Source organism: Miniopterus schreibersii, assembly GCF_964146895.1.
Source record: "Miniopterus schreibersii genome assembly, chromosome: 20".
NCBI classification, from domain to species: domain Eukaryota; kingdom Metazoa; phylum Chordata; class Mammalia; order Chiroptera; family Miniopteridae; genus Miniopterus; species Miniopterus schreibersii.
Window position 1 is genome coordinate 25,408,749 of NC_138122.1, and position 21,665 is coordinate 25,430,413.

Below are 21,665 nucleotides of genomic sequence, written 5' to 3' on the forward strand. Positions count from 1 at the left end.
AGGTCCTGGGGGTGGGGGGGGGGGGAGAAACTCAATGTCTGAGAAACCATTACCATCAGTATTAAGGGGAGCTAGGGACACACCCCCAGCAGACACGGAGACAGAGCTCAGAGGCAGCACCTGGGGGAATCACAGACACTGGCTTCCTCGGGCTCTTTGTCACACCTGGGGTCCCTGAAGGACCCATGGCTAAGACTTAAACTTCTTTCCAAGGTCCAGACCCTTTGAAAACCGCAGCAACAACCACCAAAAAATTCCCCCAACTCCCTCCAACCCCTTCTCCACGTGAGGAGGGGGAGGCAGGGTGCCTGACATGTCACGGTGCTTTCTCAAAAAAGAGACACTTCCTCTTCGGCCAGGGGCTTTTGGCTGCCACCAGCCTAGAGGTGAACAGAAACTCCCAGGGGCTCAGGGAGAGGCTGCTGTGGGCACCCCCTGCCCCAAAGAACCGGGACCAAGGCCCGACTTGAGGCAGGGAGTAGGAGGGAGGGGGCACTGCAGAGGACTCGGGAGTGACTTTTCCACACACCCCGGTTGATCGAGGCCGAGTTCAGGGGCTGGGCACGCCCACCCGGAGAGAAGGGAGCCACCTTACCCGCGTTCTGTCCTCGATCTCATAAATCCGCAGCTGCATGGGCACGTTAAAGCTGTGCAGGATGTTTCCGCCAAATACCAGAGAGTCTACGGGGGTGTAGACTGCATGGATCCAGCCTGAGGTGGGGACGGAGAGACAAGGTCAGCCTCGGGCCCCACCTACGCCAGCCCGCAGGAGGGCGCAGAAGGCCCAGGTGAGCGTCCAGGGCTGGGGCAGGGGATGCTCAGAGCTGCCCGATGCCCAAAGCCGAGGCTCTGGCTGGCCCAGAGGACTCCGGCCGGCAGCCACGGGACCGCTGCAGGCAGTGACACTGGCTAGCTCAGCCTGGGCGGGGGGCAGCTGCAGACCAGGCCCTGCCTGTTGAGGACCTTGATGACGAAGCCTTCCTTGTGCTGTTTTCGACCTGGCTGCAGCAGCCACCAGAGACGCAGGCCCTGTTCCCTCCCCTGCTGGCTGGGCAGCTGGACGCCCCTCATTCGGGCTGGTCAGACGTCCTTAAGTCTTTGCCTGGACATCCCAGGGACTGCCAGTCTCAGGATGGGTCACAAAGAGTTGCTCGGGGCCACAACTAAGAAGTGACACCTTGCCAGGGCTGCAGGACCCAGATGCCATCAAAACCCTCGAAGGCCCGTTTTCAGTCTCTTCAGCCCCACAGCACCGGTACCCCCACATCAGCCCTGCCCTGCAGGCCACGAGCTGCTGACGCGTCTCTCTCCTGCTGCCTGCAGCTTCTTAACGGCTTGGGGCACCTTGGGGCTTTTTCATCCCCCTGAGCTCCTAGCCCAAAGCCTGGCACAGTGAACATGAAAATGCTAATCGGGTGCTACCCTGGGCCAGGCACCGGTCTAAGGGATTAACAGGGCTTAACTCATTTAATTCTCGCAAAATCCCAGGAAAGTGTATGTTATGTTCCTCCCCGATTTACAAATGAGGAGACTGAGGCAGAGAAAAGGCAAGTCACTGATCCGGACTGGAACCCAGGGAGTCAGCCTCTGCTTGGTCCTAAAGGCCAGGGATGAAGCAGACCACCCAGTTCCTAGAGTGGCCAGATTTCAAGGGCTCACTGCACCTCCGTGTGGCTCCCGGCTACCGTAGGGGACAGCAGAGAGCTGGGAGACAGGTAACAGCGAGATCCACTCCCATTTACGGATGCTGAGACGGCTGCGGAATGAAGTCACAGCTGATAAGCGACAGCACCTCCATTTCTAACCACTACCCTGCACTGTCACTGCATCAAAGGCTGAGCGCGGCCTGCGAGCCCCAGGAGGCAGACCTGCAAACACGGAGGGAGAGACACGCGGCGACAAACCAGACGCTGAGGCAGAGAGGACAGGCGGGGCGGAGACTCATGGTGAAAGACACAGGGTAAGCAGAGGGGTCGGGGACACGCAGGGACAAGCCGAGATCCCGAGCCAGATTCCACCGTTCCCTCTCCTGCCACCCACCGAGCTGTTGCGGTCTCTCTGCTCCCGTAGGGGACGCATGACAGCTTGGAGTCACGGGGCCACCGGGAGGCCAGGCTGATGGGGCAAAGGCGCCACTGGGGCGAGAGCTCGAAGACAACAAGGCCACTTCTGGCAGTGGGACAGAGCTGGCGGTCGTGGGGGGAGGGCAGGGAAGGAGGCCTTTATGTAACCTGGCTGTGCCGGCAGCTCCCCGCTTCTCTGGCCCCGGGGAGGCACCGGGAGCCGCTGTGCCCACAGGTGTGCCCTTGTCGAGTCACCTGGGCTTCTGACCCCAACCCCTTTACCCCCTCCGTTCGGGTGCCTTTAAAGTCTCAGTTTGCCACCTGCCTCTTCGCCTCAGCTGTGCACCACCTGATTTTCTCAACATTTAAAAAAAATTCTGAAATGTTTTTATTGACTGCAGAGAGAGAAAGGGAGAGGGAGGGGAGAGCGGGACAGAAACATGAATAATCAGAGGCATCGATCCGCTGCCTCCTGCACGCCCCCGACTGGGGATCGAGCGCCAACCCCGGCATGTGCCCTGACCTGGAATCGAGCCTGGCCTCCTGGTTCCTGCGGCGGAGCTCAACCACTGAGCCGCACCAGCCACAACATTTTTACGTTTCTACCGACAGGAGCTACGCTATTATCGTTGCTGTTATTACCGCCATCAGCACTGTTTTAGCAAAATTTCCTACAACCGGGCCTAGGCCGACTGGGTTCCCGTGGATACACGTGGCGGGGTGAAGCCTGAGCGTGGACAAGGATTCCTGGGCCCGATCCTATGCACCTCGAGGGCCCACCTCCTGCCCTACAGAAGGGCCAGGTCCGGGGGCCTGAATTTGAGACTGTCCCCAGTGCTGACTCATCCTGTGACGTGGGGCATGTGACTGTCCCTCTTGTGGCCACCGCCTCCATGTGGGCAACTTGGTGAGCAAGAACTCACTCCATGTGAGCAACTGTCCACGGCAACCACGGCGACGTCACCCACTGCGGGCTCTGGAAAGCACGGTCCCACGTGACCTGCACTGACCAGCCCCGCCTCTCCCTCCTCTCCTGGCAGGTGGCCCTGAAGACACACCTGACATACACCTGCTGCCCTGCTGTGTGAGCAACAGGGCAACAGGAGAGGTGCTGCTGCAAGTAGGGAAGCAGGGAACCTGTACTCCCAGTAACACCCCCACTAGGGGTATTCTAGAACCTTCTACCCGCTCTCCTTTCCTCCGGAAGCCAGGGCCTCAAAGGTGGGTCAGGCAGCCTTCCCTGGATTAAAGTCACTGCTCAGTCCCTCCCTCCAGCCCTCTCTCCCCACGTCTGCTTCATTACTTAAACGATTACCTCCAGAAGAACCAGTGAGGGGAAATAATATCGTTCGTAAGCCCCATCCGTACCCACCCCCCCATGGCGTCTCGTTGGCCGCACCCCAGGAAGCAGGAGGGAGCAGGTGTCCCGGGCTGACGGCTGGGCTGGGGAGCTGGGACCTGCCTCCTGCTCCCGGCCAGAATCACCGACAACATGAAGGCAGCAACAGAGGCTCTTAAGGCCAAGCGACAAGGACAGATCCAGTCGTGGAAGGAAGGCAGGAGACCCACAAACCCTACTAACTGGTGTTCTCTGGGACCTGAGGGAGCCCAGGACGACAGCAGGGGCACACGGAGTCTTGCCCACTGGTTAGTTCGGAATCCAACCCCCCCTTCCCCACACACACACACAAATTTGTCTTTGTGGCTGCTGCAGAGGTAAAGCCCAAGGTCACAGGACTCGGGGGAGAGTGTGAGAGGGAACCAATTGACGTGTTTCTCTCACATCAGTGTTTCTCCCTCTCTCTCCCCACCTCCCTCCTTCCCTCTCTTCTACTCTCTCTAAAAAAAAAAAAATCAACAGAAAAAAAATATCCTCGGATGAAGATTAACAACAACAAAAGTCTGTCAAACGAGCAAATAATTTAATTCTCCCAAAGTCACACAGCTGAGAAGAGGGACCACATCTCAGCTCTGCCGACTCCCAGGCCTCCGGGGAACCGGGTGGGCTCTGAAACCACACACACCTGGCCTGTCTGTCACTTATTAACTGTGTGACCTTGGGCAAGTTTGTTCACCTCTCTGGGCCTCAGGAACTTTCTTTTTTGAAAAAAGGGGGGGGAGGGAGGTCACTACCCAGCATAACCAGTCATTCTAATACCACTTGGCTATATCTCTCCATCCAGGAAATGATCCTTCAACTGGCTGACGGCGTTACCACACACCTTCGCTTTCCTGGGTAAAACAACCCAATTCCTCCTTCAGATTCATCTCGTCTGATTGGTATCCAGACTCCCCTCCAGGTCAACTTACCCTCCAAAGCAAGAGGAACACACTCTCCTACATGTGGCCTGGCGCCCTCATTCTACACAGTGGGATTGTCACCTCCCTCATCCTGGATAAAATACTTCTATTAATGCAGCCTAGGACCGCATCGCACTCCCAGACTCCTAGGTCATCTGCCACATCCACCAGTCCATCTCCAAATAGCTGTAGGCAAGTACGTCTTCACTCAGTCTTCACAACCACCCCAGAGTGTCTTAGTTCCATTTTACCGATAAGAACACTGAGCCACAGAGAGGGTCAGTCACTTCTGTGAAGCCACAGCTTGTGAGCAGCAGAGCCGAAATTTGAACCAAGGCCGTACAGTCTGGCTCCAGGGCCGGTGCTCTTAATTACTACCCTCTGCTGTAGCTATGGAGTTAATTTTGGTTTTGGAGCAGGGAGTCCGAGTGTGAGAGCCACTACTGATGCCAATTACACTTTACCTAGTTCTGCGGGAAGGAGGTGGCCACTCTGGGTCCTTCCCTGAAAAGCCAGGCTTTGAGGCACCCCTGTAACACCCCCAGCCCCCAGGGTCTGCCCCTGCCCAGGGCCTGCCTCAGAGAGTCCTCAGGGTAACACCTACCCCTCCCCTCCCCACAGGACGATCCTATCGCCCAGAAATCTCCATCATGCGGGAAGTCCTGGGGAAAGCGTTCAAACCGCCCGAGGGAGAGGCCTAGGCATCCTCGAAGGAGAGAATTCTGGCCCACAGGCGGAGAGATGCGGGTTAGACGTGAGAGGGGAACAGGGCTGTTTGGTCCCTGCAGCCTGAAGCCGCTCCTCTCAGGGCCTGCCAATGGCCAGGAGGCCCGGAGAAACCCGGTCACTGGGCCTAAAACCCCTGGCTGAGGCCACAGGGACACACAGCAGCCTCGCAGGAACCTACCGGAAGGGATGAAAAAGGTGTAGCCCTGTTTCAGCTCGATCCTTTGGCAGCGCTCCACGCGGTCTCCCAGGAAGATGTCGCTCTGTTTGCCTGACAGCACCCACTCCTCGTACAGTGCCAAGTTGTGCAGGGTTGGAGGAATCAGCCAAAAGATCTTGGGAGGAAAAGGTGGCAGTCAGCTGAAGATCAGGGCCAAGTCTGATTTCCTCCAGGCTCCACCACAGCCCAAGGAGGCAGCTTCACCTGCCCGGGAATGGGGAGCATGGGAGGAGGACCGGACCCCAAGGGCCTCCGGGGTGGCGGGAGGGCTGTGCAGCCCGTCTGGGGTGTCCTTGATACGCCTTTAGGGAATCTCTGTTGCAGATGCAACACCAGGGTGGGAAGACTTCGTGGACTTGTGGAACATTCTCCTGAGCCACAGGCTTGTCGGGAAGGTGGGGGAAGGAGAGAAGGGCAATTTCCGAAGCCGTATGATAAAACGGCCCAATAAATAAACCCAGCTTATGCTCACTCGGGAGGAAGAACATCTGGAACCAAGCGGGATGACTTCCTAACCAGGATTTCTTCCAGCAACTTTGGTTAAAACTAGCGCACACAGACCCCCAGACCAGCAGGGCGGCTCACGCGTGTTCTCGGGGAGTGCCCCCGTCCCTGCAGGGATGCCTCTGTCCCCGCGTGGACGCTCAGAGGAGCACACGCTGCGGGAGCGTCCTGCGTGCACGCCCCACACGCCCTTTCCCTGGGTGATGTCTGTCCCCGATGTGCAAGGTGATGCTGGCAACTCGAGTTTTAAGTGAAGGGGTCTCAGTGCTGGAGCTGAACTACAGCCGAGGGAAATGAATGTCGGAGGTCCTTGGGAGCCAAATCTGGGGCTCTGATCTGGCCTAACGTGCTCAGACCGCTGGACTGAGTGAGCAAGTGTGAACGGGGGACAGGATGTGGCTCAGGGGTTGAGCACCGACCTATGACCCAGGAGATCGCGGTTGGATTCCCAGTCAGGGCACAGGCCGGGGTTGGGGGCTCGATCCCCGGTAGGGGGCGTGCAGGAGGCAGCCAGTCAATGGCTCTCATCATTGATGTTTCTCTCTCTCTCCCTCTCCCTTCCTCTCTCTAGAATCAATAAAAAATCAATAAAAAATAAATAAATAAAGAGGTGACCTTAATCTTTTCCTTCAAAAGACGACCAGAGTGAGGAGGTTGCCCCAAGGGGACAAAGAGGCCCTGAAAGTACTCACAGAGCAGGGGGCTGGCTGCAGGATAGGGGTGCAGAAGGCAGGGGAAAGGTGACCGAGCCCCGCCATGGACAAACACCCGGAGATGTGCACAGAGGTGAAGAGATTCAACCCGACTCACCTTCCCACCCCGGAAAACATGGTACCACACGGAAGTGCCTCCGAAGTCGATGTGGAAGTCAGTGAAACAACCTTTCACACTCATCAGACAGTACCTGCAGCGCAGAAGCAGGGGAGCAGAAAAAACGATTCAACGCCGGGATCCCAGGAGGTGAGAAAACAGCTTCAGAGATGCTTGACCTGCTGCCCTTTTATAAACGCTGATGCTGGGGAATTTTCTTTTCTATTTTTTTTAAAACCCAAATCGAATTGGAGTTCCCCGTGGGGGAAGCCCCTGTAATCAGGTGGCCAATCTCAAGCATTGGCCACCTGCCCTCCCCCCCCAAGGCTGGGGGAGGCATTTTTGTTTTTGGGTTCCCACAGGAGAGCTGGCAACCCACAGGCCACTTGGGTCCTTCCTCTCGGGGTTTCTACTCTTGCCTCGCCCACGCTCCTACCCGAGTAAGAGTCTCCCTTTCTGCTCCTTTGAAGCTTTTCTGTCTACAGCTCTCCGGAGCTGCCAGCCCCCTCTGCAGCAGCTGGGCCCCCTGGAATTCCGTCGTAAACCACCTGCACAGCTTGCCAATTACCGGTCCCCATTCAACTCCACATTCATTCAACAATCATTTACTGAGGGCCAACCAGCGCTCCAGCCCAGAGCTAGGCAATGGCACTCAGATAAATGCAAAAGACCCCTCCCTGCCCTTAAGGATGGGACACTCTTGGAGCACTGAGCAGGGAAAGTTAAATGGCAAGACCAACTGCAGCTGACTGCGAAGGAAGCAAAGCAGCTAACAGTTCAGGGGTACCAGCCACAGAAGACCACACCGCGTGTGATTCCACGTATGTGAAATGTCCAGAGGAAGCCAATATACAGAGACGGGGTAGATTAGTGGTGGCCGGGGGCTGGGGGTGACTGCTAAAGGGTACAGGGATCCATTTGGGGGTGAAAAAAATGTTCCCAAACTGCGTGTGGTTGCACAACTCCGTAAACGTAACTAAAAGCCACTGAACCGTACACTTTAAATGGATGACTGGTGTGTGAATTATATCTCAATAAAGCTGCTATAAAAAGGTAAAGGGATTAAGAGAAGACCCTGGGGGTGGGGTGGGGTGGACAGGCAGAGGGGGAGGAAAGGAGGGAGTGTCTGGGCTTTAGAGGCTTGGGCTGGGTGAGTGCATTGGGGGGGAAAGGAACCAGCCAGCAGCCCCCTTCTGAGCCCTTCCTTACAGGAACTCACCAGCCTCCCCCCTCCTTCCTGACCAAGCTGCCCTCCTAGGGGGAGGCAGTGCTTAAGGCGGAGGGAGAACGGAGCAGGCCTCCAAGTCCGGGCCTGGCAGACAGGGGTGCCAGGGTCCCCTCCCTGCCACCCACCCCTTCCCACAAGAGCCACCCCTCGGCAGCCTCCCCAGGGCTCCTGCTCAAGCATCTAGGTACCTCCAGAGGCCCTCACACACATGCTCACCCCACTGACCTCTTCCCCCCCACCCTCCCAGCACTTTGCTCTTCCACGGTTTGGGGAAGAGGGGAGGAACCGGCAGGGAGGAGCCAGCACAGAGCCAAGCGGAGATAATAAAGGGCAGGGCTGAGCTGGTCAGGAGGCTGGAGGGCTCCGGGTGCCCCTCCCTCTTGGCTGCCTTGTGCGCCTCACATTCAGGTGGACCCTGGGCCCGGCTCGGCTGGCAGCATGCGGGCGGCAGGCGGCGTCCCTCATCGGGATAGGCTGGAGGAGCCTTAAGCATGTGCCTGCAGGAGGCTGGCAAATCAGAAGGCCTTCCCTGCACATCAGAGCCCCGCTGCCTAGCAACCCCATCGGAGGGGTGCAGTGGACAGCACAGGACGCAGCCCTTCAGGAACGCGGGCGCCCGCTGCGGGGCTGGCGCTGGGGTTGTTCCAGTCCCAGCTTGGGACTCCAGCTCCACACACCCCCCGCCCCTCTCTGCCCAGCCCCAGCCATGTCCCCACTCCCAAGGCCTGGGTGATCCTACCGTCTCCCAAAGGACCGGGCATCTGAAGCCCTAACCATCCCCACACACCACCCCATGGGCCACACCGGCCTCTCTTCTCTCTAAGCACCGCTTCCAAATATCAGTCATTTTCCTAAAACCATCTCTTCCTCTCGGTTTGGTGTTTTGTTTTTTAATTTTTATTTTCTTTTTTTAATCTAACCTTGGCTTCCACCCCCTCGGAGCCTCAGCAGAGCACAGTCTAAGGAAAACAATGTAAGTGTTTGTGGGGTGGAGTAAAGAGATACACCTCCTTCAGCCTGCGGCTGGATACCCACCCGGGTGCCCACAGAAGAGAGGAAAAGGCAGTCTCTCTGGGTTTTTTTTGGAGGGGGAGAGCTCCAGGCCCCAACTCACCACCCCACCCCACCTCCCTTCGCCAGCACGTGTAGAAAACGGAATCCCCGCGAGCTGCTGCGGCCGCTGTGTGCAGAGAAAAGTTCTCCAAGTTGAGTTGGTGTCTGATCTGCCCCCTCCCTGTCACCCCGCAACATCCTCCGAGGCCCCTGGGAGCTCGGGGGAGGGGAGGGGGCCCCCCTGCTTCCAGACCCGCCCGTCCTGGAGAGGCCCCTCCTCCCCCGTCCCCCGTTTCCTGGCCGCCGGGCCTGCACCGCCCCTCCCGCCCCGCCACTGCGCGCATTGGGGAGGCCAGGGTGGCGGTGACAGGGCGGCTTTGTCCCGGCCACCCCGCCCGCCCGGCCTGCCCGCCGGGGCCCCCGCCCCCGCCCCCGCGCGCCCGCGCCCGCCCGCGTGACGTCTTTGCACTGACCTCTGCAGCTCGCTCCCCCGAGCACACCGCAGTCACATGGGCGCGCGGCTCGGTGCCACGGCGGCCGAGCTCTCCCTGCGGCTGGCCGGCCGGCCCGGCTTCCGCCTCGGCCGCCCCAGCCCGCGAAGCCGCGCCCCTCGGCACCCCCCTCCGCCCGCCCAGCCCGGTGGCGCCTGTGTCACACCGGGCACCCTCGGAGTTGGAGGCGGGGGGGGAGGGGGGGCTGAAAACCAGGAGCCCCCAGAGCTAAACCTCGAAAGGGTTCCCGCCTCCTGGGGCTGGCTGGCTGGCTGGCTGGGGAGGAGCTTGGCGGAGGGGGAGCTGCACCTGCCGCACCAACTTTGGGGTGCTGTCTGGGGTCCGGGGAGGCGGGGCAGCCCCAGCTCGCTCATTTCCCTCCAAACTTCACCAAACTCCCCCTGCAGCCCAGGAAGCGTCCCCTCGGGCAAAGGTCTGGCGCGGGGGTGGGGGGGCCTGGAAAGCTGGCACCAGGGGGCCGACGCGCGCACACACCGCACTTACGCGCAGCGCACGGAGACACAAAGAGCTGCTCCGACGCCACCGCGCAGCCCGCGGGCGGGAGGCCGCCCCCGCCGCCGCCACCCCCTCCCCGGGACGCCCGGGCAGCCCCAGGCTGGCTGGGAACCGCGCAGGGACAGCCGCCCGGCCCCGCCCGGCCCCGCCCGGCGCGCCCGCGGTTACCCTGGGCGGAGGCGGCGGCGGCGCAGCTCCGGGGCGTCCCCATCGGTGGCGCAGGCTCGACGCGCGCCCGGCCCTGGCGACGCGAGCCGAGCCCCCTCCACGGCGCTGCCGGGCACCCGGCGGAGGACCCCGGAGCCCCCGCTCGCTTCCTTCCTTCCCCGGGAAGCCGGGCGCGGGCTGCGCCCATCCCCGCGCTGAAACTGAACACCCGCGCGCGGGGCGGCCGGGGAGGCGGAGGGAGGCCGCGGGCTGACAGCGCGGCGCGGGGAGCGCCGCGGGACGCCGGCGGCGGGGGGCGCGGGCGCAGCTCTGCCCACCCCGTTCCGCGGGAACCCCGCACCCCCGTGTTTCCGGCAGCGTGGACTCCGTCCTGGGGCTGGAGGAACTGACCCAGCAAAGCCACATTTCCTTGGACGTGGGCACAGCCAGCGAAATAACCAGTGTGAGGTCCAGGGTACGGCAGCCCAGAGACCAGGGATTTCCGTCTTTGGCCCTAAGACAGACCGACAGGCTGTGTGACCTTGGCCAACTTACTTCCCCTCTCTGAGCCATTTCCTCCAGCTAACGGCAGGAAGGTGACCTGAAGTTCAACTCTCCTTTCGAAGATGCTCCCCCTCCCCCTAACCTAAGCAGCTCGCTCTCTGTAACCGTCCATCGTAGAATTATGGTGGGAACCCACTGAGATAAATACATGTTAACACATACCTGGCACTATGATACTTTGGTTATTTATTACAGTTTTCACAACAGCCCTATGAGGTCACTCCCAGGATTGTCCCCATTTTACAGATGAGAAAGCAGAGGCTCGGAGGTAGCGACTGGCTCTGGTCACTACCCTAGCCGGTGGTAGTGCTTACCAAAGAGCCTGCCTGGGAGTTCCTCAGTCCTCCAGGGGTCTACCTGGCCAGTCCCATGACTCTCAAGAAGCTGACTGCAGTTACAGCCAAACCTCCACCACTGACTTCCGGCTGCGGGAGCTGGTCCACCTCAAATCAGAAGTCCCACCCTCCAGGGCAGCTCACCAGGGCCACAGCCCTCCTCCCATCCTGTCCCCACATCCCTCCCCCAAACCCTCACAAGGGGGCAAGTGACCAAGGGCAGAAATCAAGCTTCTCCATTCTTTGACCAAACCCCAACCACTGGGGCTACCCACCAATATTAATTATCAAGTGCTAATTAACCCACCAATATTAATTATCAAGTCCAATTCTGAAGTGCTAATATTAGCTATTTACATGCATAATATCCTTTCACCCTTAAAACAACCCCATTTTAGGGAAGCAAACATTGAAACCATTTCAAAGTGGTCAATATTGCCCGGCCGGCACGGCTCAGCAGTTGAGCATCAACCTAGGATCCAGGAGATCACGGTTCGATTCCCGGACAGGGCACGTGCCGGGGTTGTGGGCTCGATCCCCAGTAGGGGGCGTGCAGAAGGCAGCCAATCAATGACTCTCTCATCATTGATGTTTCTATCTCTCCCCCTCTCCCTTCCTCTCTCTGATATCAATACAGGATTAAAAAAAAAAAAAAAAAGTGGTCAATGCCTTGGGCCAGGGTGTTGCTTCCTGCCAAGAGGCTAGACTGTGAACCCTTTGGAACTAGCTGAATTTTTTCACAATATATAGGTTTTGCCTATTTAAAAGAAAAAGTAATAATTACAAGAACTACCCCCCACCTTGGAGTTGAGCTGTCACTGAGTGGGTGTTCTTCAGCAAGGGCTTTGCCACACACAAAACAGAAGTGGAGTTAAATGAACAGTCCACGTGGGAGAATTATCATCACGTTTTTAGTCGCCAAAGCCTCAGCTCCTTGATGGCAGGAACCATATCAGATTCACCTGTGTAAGAGCAGCGCCTGGCACCAGGCCTGTAATTAATTATTCTGATCAGCTGTGTGACACTGGACTAAATCTTTCCCCATTCTGGGACTTGGCAACCCCATTTGTTGAACTAGTCAGGGGACCTCTAGTGGTCCTCATGGGTCAAATCAGGTCAGAGAGTCTGGCCGGAGTGGTTGAGGTGGCAGAGCGTCATCCTGTGCACCCAAAGGTTGCCGCAGTCCCCTGTCAGGACAATTGATCAATGTTTCTCTCTCTCTCTCCCTCCCCCTTCCTCTAAAATCAATAAAAACATTCTCCACTGAGGATTAAAAATTTAAATTAAAAAAAAAAAAGCCCTACACAAATGTGGGGGAGAGACTGAAAAGCAGAGGAATTCCAGTGGCCGCAGGAGCCCTGTGTGACTACCCGAAGCCACATGCAGGAGCATCTAGCCCCATCCACATCTCATACCCACTGCAGGCTCCGTCTTCCCCATGGGGGGATGGGGGCAGGGGCTACAGGATCCCCACTTCAACAGGATCCCCACTTCACAGAAGGGTAAACTGAGTCTCTAAGAGAAGATAAAAGACGTGCCGTGGCCACCAGAGTGGCAGAGGAGCCCCTGAAACTGGCTCATCCTGTTTCAGCTTTGTACTCCCAAATTTCCCCAGTTCTTCCTGCTGCCCCCAGAAAGTACACGGGGAGAAAAACACGGTCAACTCTCAGTTATTCGGGACCCAGACATGCTTTCTGTGAGCTCCCGTTTTGCTGGTCTTTTGAGTTCAGTCCACCACGTCCCATCTCCATTACACAGGCAAACCTCATTTTTGCCAGCCCTGCGTGCTCCCGGAGCAGGTGAGGGTGGGAGAGACTTGCTTCTGGAATGCATTATAATACGCAGAAATCTGAAGTGAAAAAGGCATATGCCCGTGTCATACATCTAGGACGGCGATTTTCAACCAGTGTACCACGAGAATTCTTAAAACATGCAATACCTGACTATTTAGTCAGGGGCGGCACTGACCTCTTTTCCCTTAGACTGTCATATAAAAAAATAACAACAGGCAACACAACAGCCATCCCATGTGAACAAATAAAACTATACCTATTTTTTTTTTGGTCAGATCAAGAAATATATTTTTTGGTGTGCCGCAGAATTTTAGTAATTAGTTTATGTGCCATGAGATGAAAAAGGTCGGAAATCACTGACCTAGGAGATGGCGGGGCCTTTAAAACATGCCCACAAATTCTCTGATACTCCTCCCTTCCAGAGGCAGAGCCAAATTCCCCTCCCCTTGAGTGTGGGCCAGATGCAGTGACTCACTTTTAATTAATAGAATATGCAGAAGTAAACAGTATGCAACTTCCAAAATTAGGCCTTACAAGGCACTCTGGCATCCTTCTTGCTCCCTTGAGCCCCTCACTCTAGGGGACCAGCTGCCATGTCACCAGGACACTCAAGCATCTCTGTGGAGAGGCCCACGTGGCGAGGAGCTGAGGCCTCCTGCCAACAGCCATGTGAGGGCACAAACTTAGAAGCGGGTCCTCCAGCCCCAGTCAAGCCTTTGGATGATGGCAGCCCAGGCCTGTCTCGACACAAGCTCAAGAGCGATCTGAGCCAGAACCACACCACAGAGCCACTCCCGGATTCCTGACCTGAGTAGACTGTGAAGTAATGTTTGTTGTTTTAAGCTGCTAAGGTTTTTTTTTGTTTAAGTTGTGAATCTGGGGGGTGATCTGCTATGCAGCGATAAACAGCCAGTACAGGGACACTCCCAAATAAGCATCACTGTTTATATGATCATAATGAATTTTGCTAGACAATTCTATACAGCAAACAGTGGTCATCCTCTTTCCTTTTATGTCCCTTTTTAAAATTTATTTTAATCCTCACTGGAGGATATTTTTTCCATTGATTTTCAGAGACAGTGGAACTGAGGGGCTGGGGGGAGAGAGAGAAACACCAATGTGAGAGACACACATTGATTGGTTGCCCCCTGAATTCACCGGGACTGGGGCTGGGGATCGAACCTGCAACCCAGGTACATGCCCTTAACCGGGCATGGAACCCAGGACCCTTCGGTGCGTGGGGCCGTGCTCTAACTACTGAGCCAACCCCAGCCAGGGTCCCTTCATGACACTTGTCACCTAAATTATTCACTTTGCTTGCCTATCTCTCCTCCCCACCAGACTATAAGCTCCATGAGAACAGGGAATCCACCAACCTGGAATATTGTCTTGAACATAATAGACACTCAATAAATGCAGCAACAGAGAACAAATCTACGAACATTCTCTGTACAAATCTCCTGTCTCCCACACACTTGGAACTACCCCCTCGACAACTGTCACCACCCCTCGCCTTAAGTATCTCAACCAAAACCCATTAAAATTCCTAACCCCTCACCACTGAGCAGTGTAAATCTGGAGCCAGGGAGGTGGCAGTAATGGTTTGTAACACTCCCGTCTCCCCTCCTGCAAATCCTCGGTTCAGGTGGCCCGTCAGCTGTCTCCACTCTCCAGGCTCTGTGATTTCCAGAAACGGTGTCATTTTAATTAAATTCCACAGAACCATTCTCCGGCCCCAGAGGACTTCACCGTCGTGGGATTTTACCTTGCTTATTAACGGAAATCAGCATTCTTTGCAGACGAACAAATGGACTCGTTCCAAGGTGACAATTTCCTTCCTAACAAGGTTCAAATCCTCTAACAAGTTTCCGCAGCCACCGACAGAGTTTGTAAATCTATCTGGCACGAAATCTAACCAATATGTTGAAGACATGTGGTCCCAGAAAACTGTGTGAGCCTTTTTTTTGGTAATTAGATAGGATTCTCAAGGTATTAACAGAGCTTACTATGGAGAGAGGAATCTGAAAGTTAAATTCTTCCCTTAATATCTCAGGGAGGGAAGGCAGACATAAATTCACTGAAATATAAAGGGGTGGGCAAAAGTAGGTTTACAGTTGTGATACAAATAAATAATACAATAATTAATAAATAACAATAAGAGAATAAAGTCTGTGTTTCGCATGCTCACAACTATAAGCCTACCTCTGCCCCACCATGTACGTCTGTCTTTTACCTCCCTACCTGTCCAGTCTGCCCTCTGCCCTGGCCCACCCTTGCCCTCGCCCGGACGAGGCAGGGGTTCCCCAGAGCCTTCCATCCCCACTCCTTCAACTCACACAGCAGCAGGCAAACTTGCAGAATGCTGGGGCACAAAAGGCCCTGTTCACCCTGGTGCACCCCCAACCACCACCACCATCCTGCACCCCATTTCCAGCCCTCCTGCCATCCCCCCTCCATCCTTCCTCAGGTCCCCACACCCCGGATTTCCAGCCCCACTGCCACCCTTCCTGGGGTTCCCCTCCCCGCCCCGCCCCCGATCTCCAGCCCCACGGCCGTCCTCCCACAGGTCCTCCTCTGCCCCTGCCACCCGGCTCTCTGCACAGCCAGGGGAGCTCCTCCCAGGCCTCTTCACCTAAGTAACCCCCTCCCTTCAGACCCCAGCTCGGGGTGCCTGCCTGCCTGCCCTGGCCTCCCTGACCTCCCCAACCAGGTGAGCCCCTGGTTCGTGCTCCTGTAGCACAGTGGCCTCTGCCTTGTGGCCTCATGGAGCTGCAAGTTTCCGTCTGTTTCTCTGGTTATTGGATTAATGTCCGTCTCCAGATACACTGCAAGCTCCGAGCGGGCAGGGAGCTCACCCGTTTTCTCCCCGCTGTATTCCCAGTGCCCAGCACCAATTAGATGTTGGGTACACAGGCTGAATGAATGAATGATCGATCGATCAATCAATCGATCGATGAGAGCAGGGATCTGCCTGTAACTAATCCCTCAGTCCTGCACTGTTTCCTCGGGTTCCACCCTCATGATTCCTTCAGGGCCTTTGGCACCTCCTCACCTCCTCTGTCCCTTAAAGCCCAGGTGGAATGTCCCCTCTGAGAGGACCTCCGAGGGCCACCAGCCAAAAGGATTCCTCCTGGGAACGTTTCCCTCTGCGGGGAGGAGCCGCATGTTCCCCAGGGGTTTCCCTCTGCGGGGAGGAGCAGCATGTTCCCCAGGGGCAGAGGTTTCAGTCCTGCTGTCTTTCTACTTTCCTGTCCCAGGGGCACATTGAGCCCACGTGCCTTTGATGGAGCCCAGATCCAAGGAGTGCACCGGGCTTCAGCTTTGAGGGGAGAAAAAAGTGCCTGAGAGGTAATTAAAGAAAGAGCGAGCCCCACCCGGCGTGGCTCAGCGATTGAGCATCGACCTAGGATCCAGGAGATTGTGGTTCTATTCCAGGTCAGGACACAGGCCCAGCTTGCGGGCTTGATCCCCAGTCGGGGGCGTGCAGGAGGCAGCTGATCAATGACTCTCTCATCATTGATGTTTCTCTCTCTCTCTCCTCTCCCTTCCTCTCTCTGAAATCAATAAAGACATATTTTTAAAAAGAGAGAGCGAGAGAGCTTGAAAGCAAAACTTTGAGAAGCCCGGGGCTAGCCTGCTGGCCTCCCTTACAAAGCCTGGCACAGAGTCCACCTGCAGTGTGCACCCTGAACGGAGGGCGGAATGAGTGAAAAGTCCACAGCCTCTGAGCTCCTGGGGGCACTCCTGGCAGCGGAACCGAACAGAGCAGAGAGATGCTAAAGAATGCTAATGAGATGCTAAAAAGATGCTAATGGATGCTAAAGGTTAGCCAAAGCCAACCTTTCTAGGAAGCCCAGAGCAATGGTCCTGCCTGGGCCAGCCAGCCTCTCCTTCCCATTTTGGAAGGCCCAGGGTGACTTCCACCTCCCAAGGGCCCGTTACTCAAATTCTTGAACCAAGGGGCTCACGGGGGCCTCTGCCCATGAAAAGCAATCTGTCTCATGACTTGCTGGTCACAGTGCATGCAGTTATATCCCTGTGATTGGATGTGGCCACCTCCCCAGGCCAGTGCCAACCTCCCACTTTGAGGAATGTCTAAAGGACATCTCATGAGGAAGTGGCCCCTGGGCTTGCTTTGAGAAAGGTTCTTCTGGATCAGGGCCCCTGGGTCTCAACAAGAAGCAAAAGGACACTAGGATCCTCCCCATCCCTCTGCAAAAGTAGTGTCCCCGGGAGGGGGGGGGGGTGTCTCCCTGAAAATGCCCGCTCTGAGTTGACAAAGGTTTGACAAATGTGCAAACACATACATGTGAGTGCACACAGGTGCACATACGCATGCACACAGGGACGGCTCCCATTTCCCCTTCCCGCTCCTCAGGTCACACCCTGAGGACAGCTGGCAGCGAGGCCAAGGGCCACCTGGAAGGAGACTGCAGCCCAGAGCAGAACACGGAGCCCTGACTTCCAGGGAAGCAAGACGCCGACCTGCCCAGAGCAAGGGCCCCTCCTGCCCCTCCCGCGCCCGCGCCCGCCTTACTTCTTCACTTTCGGGTACTTCATCTCCGCAATGGCGTTTGTGGCTTCCATCTGCTTCTCCTTCAAGTGCTGCGGCCACATGTTGTCCACCCAGTCCACCAGGTCTACCTGAAAGTCAGGCCCTGTCAGCACCTGCTGGCTTCTGTGGCTCTGGGGGGGCTCCCGCCCCGCCTCCCCCAGGCCTGCAGGGGGCGCAGGGCGAGGCCAGGAGGGAACCCGGGCCAGGGGCCTACCACAGTGGGACGCTTGACCAAGTGCTCCAGCTTGGTGTGGCTGAATTCCAGGCTGATGACGTTGTACAGCTTGTCCCGCTGCGCCTCGGGCGTCTCGTAGTAGCGCACGAACTGGGACATGCTCATCTCCGCGCCCTTCTGAGTGTTCACGTCCATCACATCCACCAGCCGCCGGCTACCTGGGGGCGGAATCCACACGCCGGGAGCTCCTGAGGCCCGGGGATTCGGATCCTACCTGGGAGGCCCCATAAAACCATACCTCCCCCTCCTCCAGGGTTCCCCCACACGCCTCACTACTGCGCCATGCCCACTCTGTTACCGCGTCCTGTCAATTCTCCTCAGTGAATGTCTCCAACCCATCTGATTCCTGCATTACCACGGCCTCCGCTCTAGCCCAGTCCCCCGTTACTGCTCTTTTCCTCCAAGGGGCTTTCCAACTACACCTCTTCCCCACCCTCCATGCTGCGGCCAGCAGGAGCTTTCTAAGACAGACCTGACCATGGACACGCCTCACTTTCCTGAAAACCATCGATGGCTCCCCACTGCCAACCAAAGAATCCTTTGCACAGCACTCAAGGCCTTTGTGTCTTTTTGCAGCCCTAGGATAGGATTTATCTCTATAGATGACTAGCTGTTTAGTTGCCCCCCTCCTAGTCTGTGAGGCCATGAAAGTTACTTGACTTCTCTGAACAGCCATGTGTTCATCTTGCCATCGCTTCTCATAGGCCAGCTGTGAGGATTCAACCAGACGGTGATTACACGACTTCTCAAATGCATGACGGGACCACAAAGGGTGTGCGTCCCTCCTCAGGAAAGTCCAGCCTGCATCTCAGCAGCGAGCTCCATGAGGGAAGGGGACAAGCTCTGAACTAGGAGACAGGGGCCACCCCTGACCACAGACCCTCAAGGAAACCATGACCCTTCCGGGGACTCTGCTTCCCCATCTGTAAAATGGGAATCACAATAGCTCCGGAACCCGAGCCCAGGCGGAAGCAACAACTGAAGCTAAGTGGACATGCTTCGAAGGGGGAGAAAGGCCCAGAGCAGACTGCCAAATCCATGTGGCTTTAGGATAAGAGCTCGCTCACCCTGTCTGTTAGGACTGGAATGAGAAGCCCACCGTTAGCTCAGTGACAAATACATAGTCTATGGACACTTAGAAATGTGTCCACTAGAAAGAAGGAAAAGACCAGAAGCAGGCGAGCCCCTGTTCAAAGCTGCCCCAAGAATTAAGACCATGAAATTCAAACTTCCAGGCCCACAGACGAAGTTTTATGGGCACACAGGCCCACTCATAGATTCACACATCTCCGGCTGCTTCCAAGCTGCAACGGCCGAGCAGGGTAACTGATGGAGACTGAATGGCCGGCAATGCCTGAAATATTTACTCCGACTCTTTACAGAGGAAGCCTGCAGGCCCTTGAATGCGACAAAACCCTCACGGAGCTTAGGCGAGGACGTGGGCAGCACTCCCACCGTGCCCTGCTGCAAGCACAGCTCTGCGCACAAAGTCTGGCGCACCGTCAATATTTGTGGAGTAAACACAACTTTCACCTGGTTGGAACTGCATAGTAAAAGCAATGCCTTAAGTGCATAAGAGAACTTGGGTGTTACTATCTTTTGCATTCGGTATCTAATTTCCACAGCCAATCCAGAAGCTAAGTAGGACTGTTCCTGTCTTACTAATGAGGGAACCAACATCTGGAGACAGATGTCACTGGCAAAAGTCCCCCACAACATACTCTGTCTACCAATTAGAATACAGTAGTTAACGTTTACTTAGCACGTCGGCACAGGTGAGCTCTCTACACAGGTTATCTTAAGTGAACAGCGGTAAGAGTTCTGTGAGGTGGACCTTCAATTATACCCATTTCACGGATGAGAAACTGAAGCTCGGACAACTAACTTGCCCCAAAATGCCCATCTGGTGAGCAGCGGAGGTGAAATTTGAAGCCAATTCTAGCTAACGCCAGAGCCCAGGTACTCATCCCCCACCCCTGCCTCTAGGCCACGCGGAATCCTGATCGTGTGCTAGGGTTGAAAGACCACCGGGCCTTCTCCAGCGGCTGGCTCCAGGCCCCCGGGGATCCGGGGAAGTCCGGGAGAAGCTTTATTTCTGCACTGGGAGTGCAGCTCCACCAGGGGGCATCCCTGAACTTTGCTGGAAATTCTGGCGCTCTCTTGGCCATGCTGGCTCCTTACTCGGGCTCCTGGAACAGGTGGGCTCTGCTCGGCTTCTCTGGTAAGCCCACCTGGCAGAGGGCCTGCTGCTAAAGAGTCTAGGAGGTGGGGGCAGAACAGGCCCCCAAACCCTTGCCCCTCTGCCAGCCTCCCACCTCCCGGCCTCTTCTCCCTAACCTTGCTCAAGGTCACCTCTGCGAAGCCCCCTGTGGAAAGGGGTTTGCTGGCAGGTAGATGAAGGGAATCATGGCCCTAGAGGTTCGTACAAGTCAGTAATGAAGGCCCCGGGGCTCGGCTGCCGCTATCAACACAATGCAGTGACTAAGCAAAGGCTTCGTGGGTTCAAACCCCGGCGGGGCCTCTGAGCACCTCTGAGAATCAGTTTCCCCATCAGTAACGCGGAGGCAAAAATGGTGGGCAGCCCATGAGGTTGCCTTGGGGCTGAAATGAGATAACGCACATGAACCACTTCTGAGAAGTGCCTGCATGCAGGTAGGCACAGCAATCAGCCAATGCCATCCACAATTCCGGGTCAGGGCACAGACCCAGGTTGTGGGTTCAATCCCTGGTCGGGGCGCGTTCGGGAGGGAGCCAACTGATGTTTCTCTCTCACATCAATGTTTCTCCCCCGCCTTCCTCTCTCTCTAGAATCAATGAAAAACATCCACCACATTAGGGAACACAAGTGCTCAACCAACCTGGAAAACATCTGGACTCCTGGGCAGTCAGGAGCCCCAGCCCTGGGACAACAACCATCACTGAACACAGAAGGATGTGGGTTGAAGAGGCCTGTTTTTACCTTTTTGAGTGCACCCTGAGCTCCCCTGCCCCCCCTTTCACAATTCCCAGGACTCCTGATGATCCCCCTCTTCCCTCTGCTCTTGGCCAGGTGCAGGACCCCAGCTGACCCCAGCCTGCTCCGGCCTCCGATGAAAAGGAAAGTCAGGACTTGGAGGGGTGAGAGCAGCGAGGAGCAGCTGGGGCTGGTGGGGGGAGAGATGTGCAGGGGAGAAGCCCCCGAGCGGGAGAGGCCGAGCCACTGTATCCAGACTGGACGGCTGGGCACTTGGTTCTAAGACTAGCTTCCTTGGTGTGTAGAGCTCGGTCCAGGTGCCCTGGATGCCAATCTGCGGGGGGGTCGGAGTGAGCGTGGAGGGAGGAGGAAGGGAAGTGGGTTCCACGGGGGGGGGGAATAAAAGGGGAAGGACCACAGACGATGGGTGTTGAGATGGGCGATGGGTCCATGGGAGTTCCGTATACTGTATACTCTTGTTACTTTTTAAAATTCTCTCCAATAAAAAGCATTTTTATAAATCCCAAGCTCTGTTACTAGCTCCGTGGCTCAGGGCACTCACCCCTTCCTGGCTGCCATTAGTACAAGAGAATCTAACATGATGTCTGGCACATGGTAAGGTCTGCAACGCACTCAGCCACTAGCCTCTGAGCAGGTCTGGGGCGGTGGAAAGAGCCATGAGGCTCTGGACACCAAGCGAGGGGGTGTCCCCATCAGAGAGAAAGGGAAAGGGAGTCCCTGTATGTGGACTCCTCCGGCTCCCTGATTTTAACCCTGAAGCCTCAGCCCTACCCCAGCTCTTTTATTCTTACTTGGAGAACCATGTGGGAGGCACAGGTGCCTAACCTGTTCCTGGGTTAGCGACAGCCCACGGGGGGCCCACGGAATGAGCGGTGGGGGCGTCAAGGGCACCTGGGACGGTGCCAAGAGCCCTGCACCGAGACCCAGTCCCAGCCACCCCGACCGACCCGGCTCTAGGTGTCCCCGGCCTAGTGTGTGAAGACAGGAAGTAGTTGACCTTTTATACTGTTTTTTTTTGGTTGCCACAAAACTCTTCAAACAGAAGCTCTGAGGACAGCCAAATGCATCAAAAAAACAAGGGCTGAAGTGGGTAGGAGGCGGGTGCTCAGAACGCACACCCCGATTCTGAGGATTTCCCTTTGAAAGCCGC

The 21,665-nt window shown here is 56.5% G+C and overlaps 1 protein-coding gene across 2 annotated transcripts in view; it reads right to left on the bottom strand.

The window, feature by feature from the left end:
• The window catches only part of KDM2B (lysine demethylase 2B), a 74,976-nt gene that overhangs the window by 42,448 nt on the left and 10,863 nt on the right, over positions 1 to 21,665 (bottom strand). For both annotated transcript variants that reach the window (XM_081123450.1, XM_081123451.1), the window contains exons 5-9: positions 17,521 to 17,699; positions 17,289 to 17,395; positions 6,625 to 6,718; positions 5,272 to 5,425; positions 596 to 711 (exon numbers count right to left, since the gene is read on the bottom strand). In XM_081123450.1, coding sequence (XP_080979576.1) covers positions 596 to 711; positions 5,272 to 5,425; positions 6,625 to 6,718; positions 17,289 to 17,395; positions 17,521 to 17,699 — 650 coding nt within the window. The remainder of the gene's footprint in view (positions 1 to 595; positions 712 to 5,271; positions 5,426 to 6,624; positions 6,719 to 17,288; positions 17,396 to 17,520; positions 17,700 to 21,665) is intronic.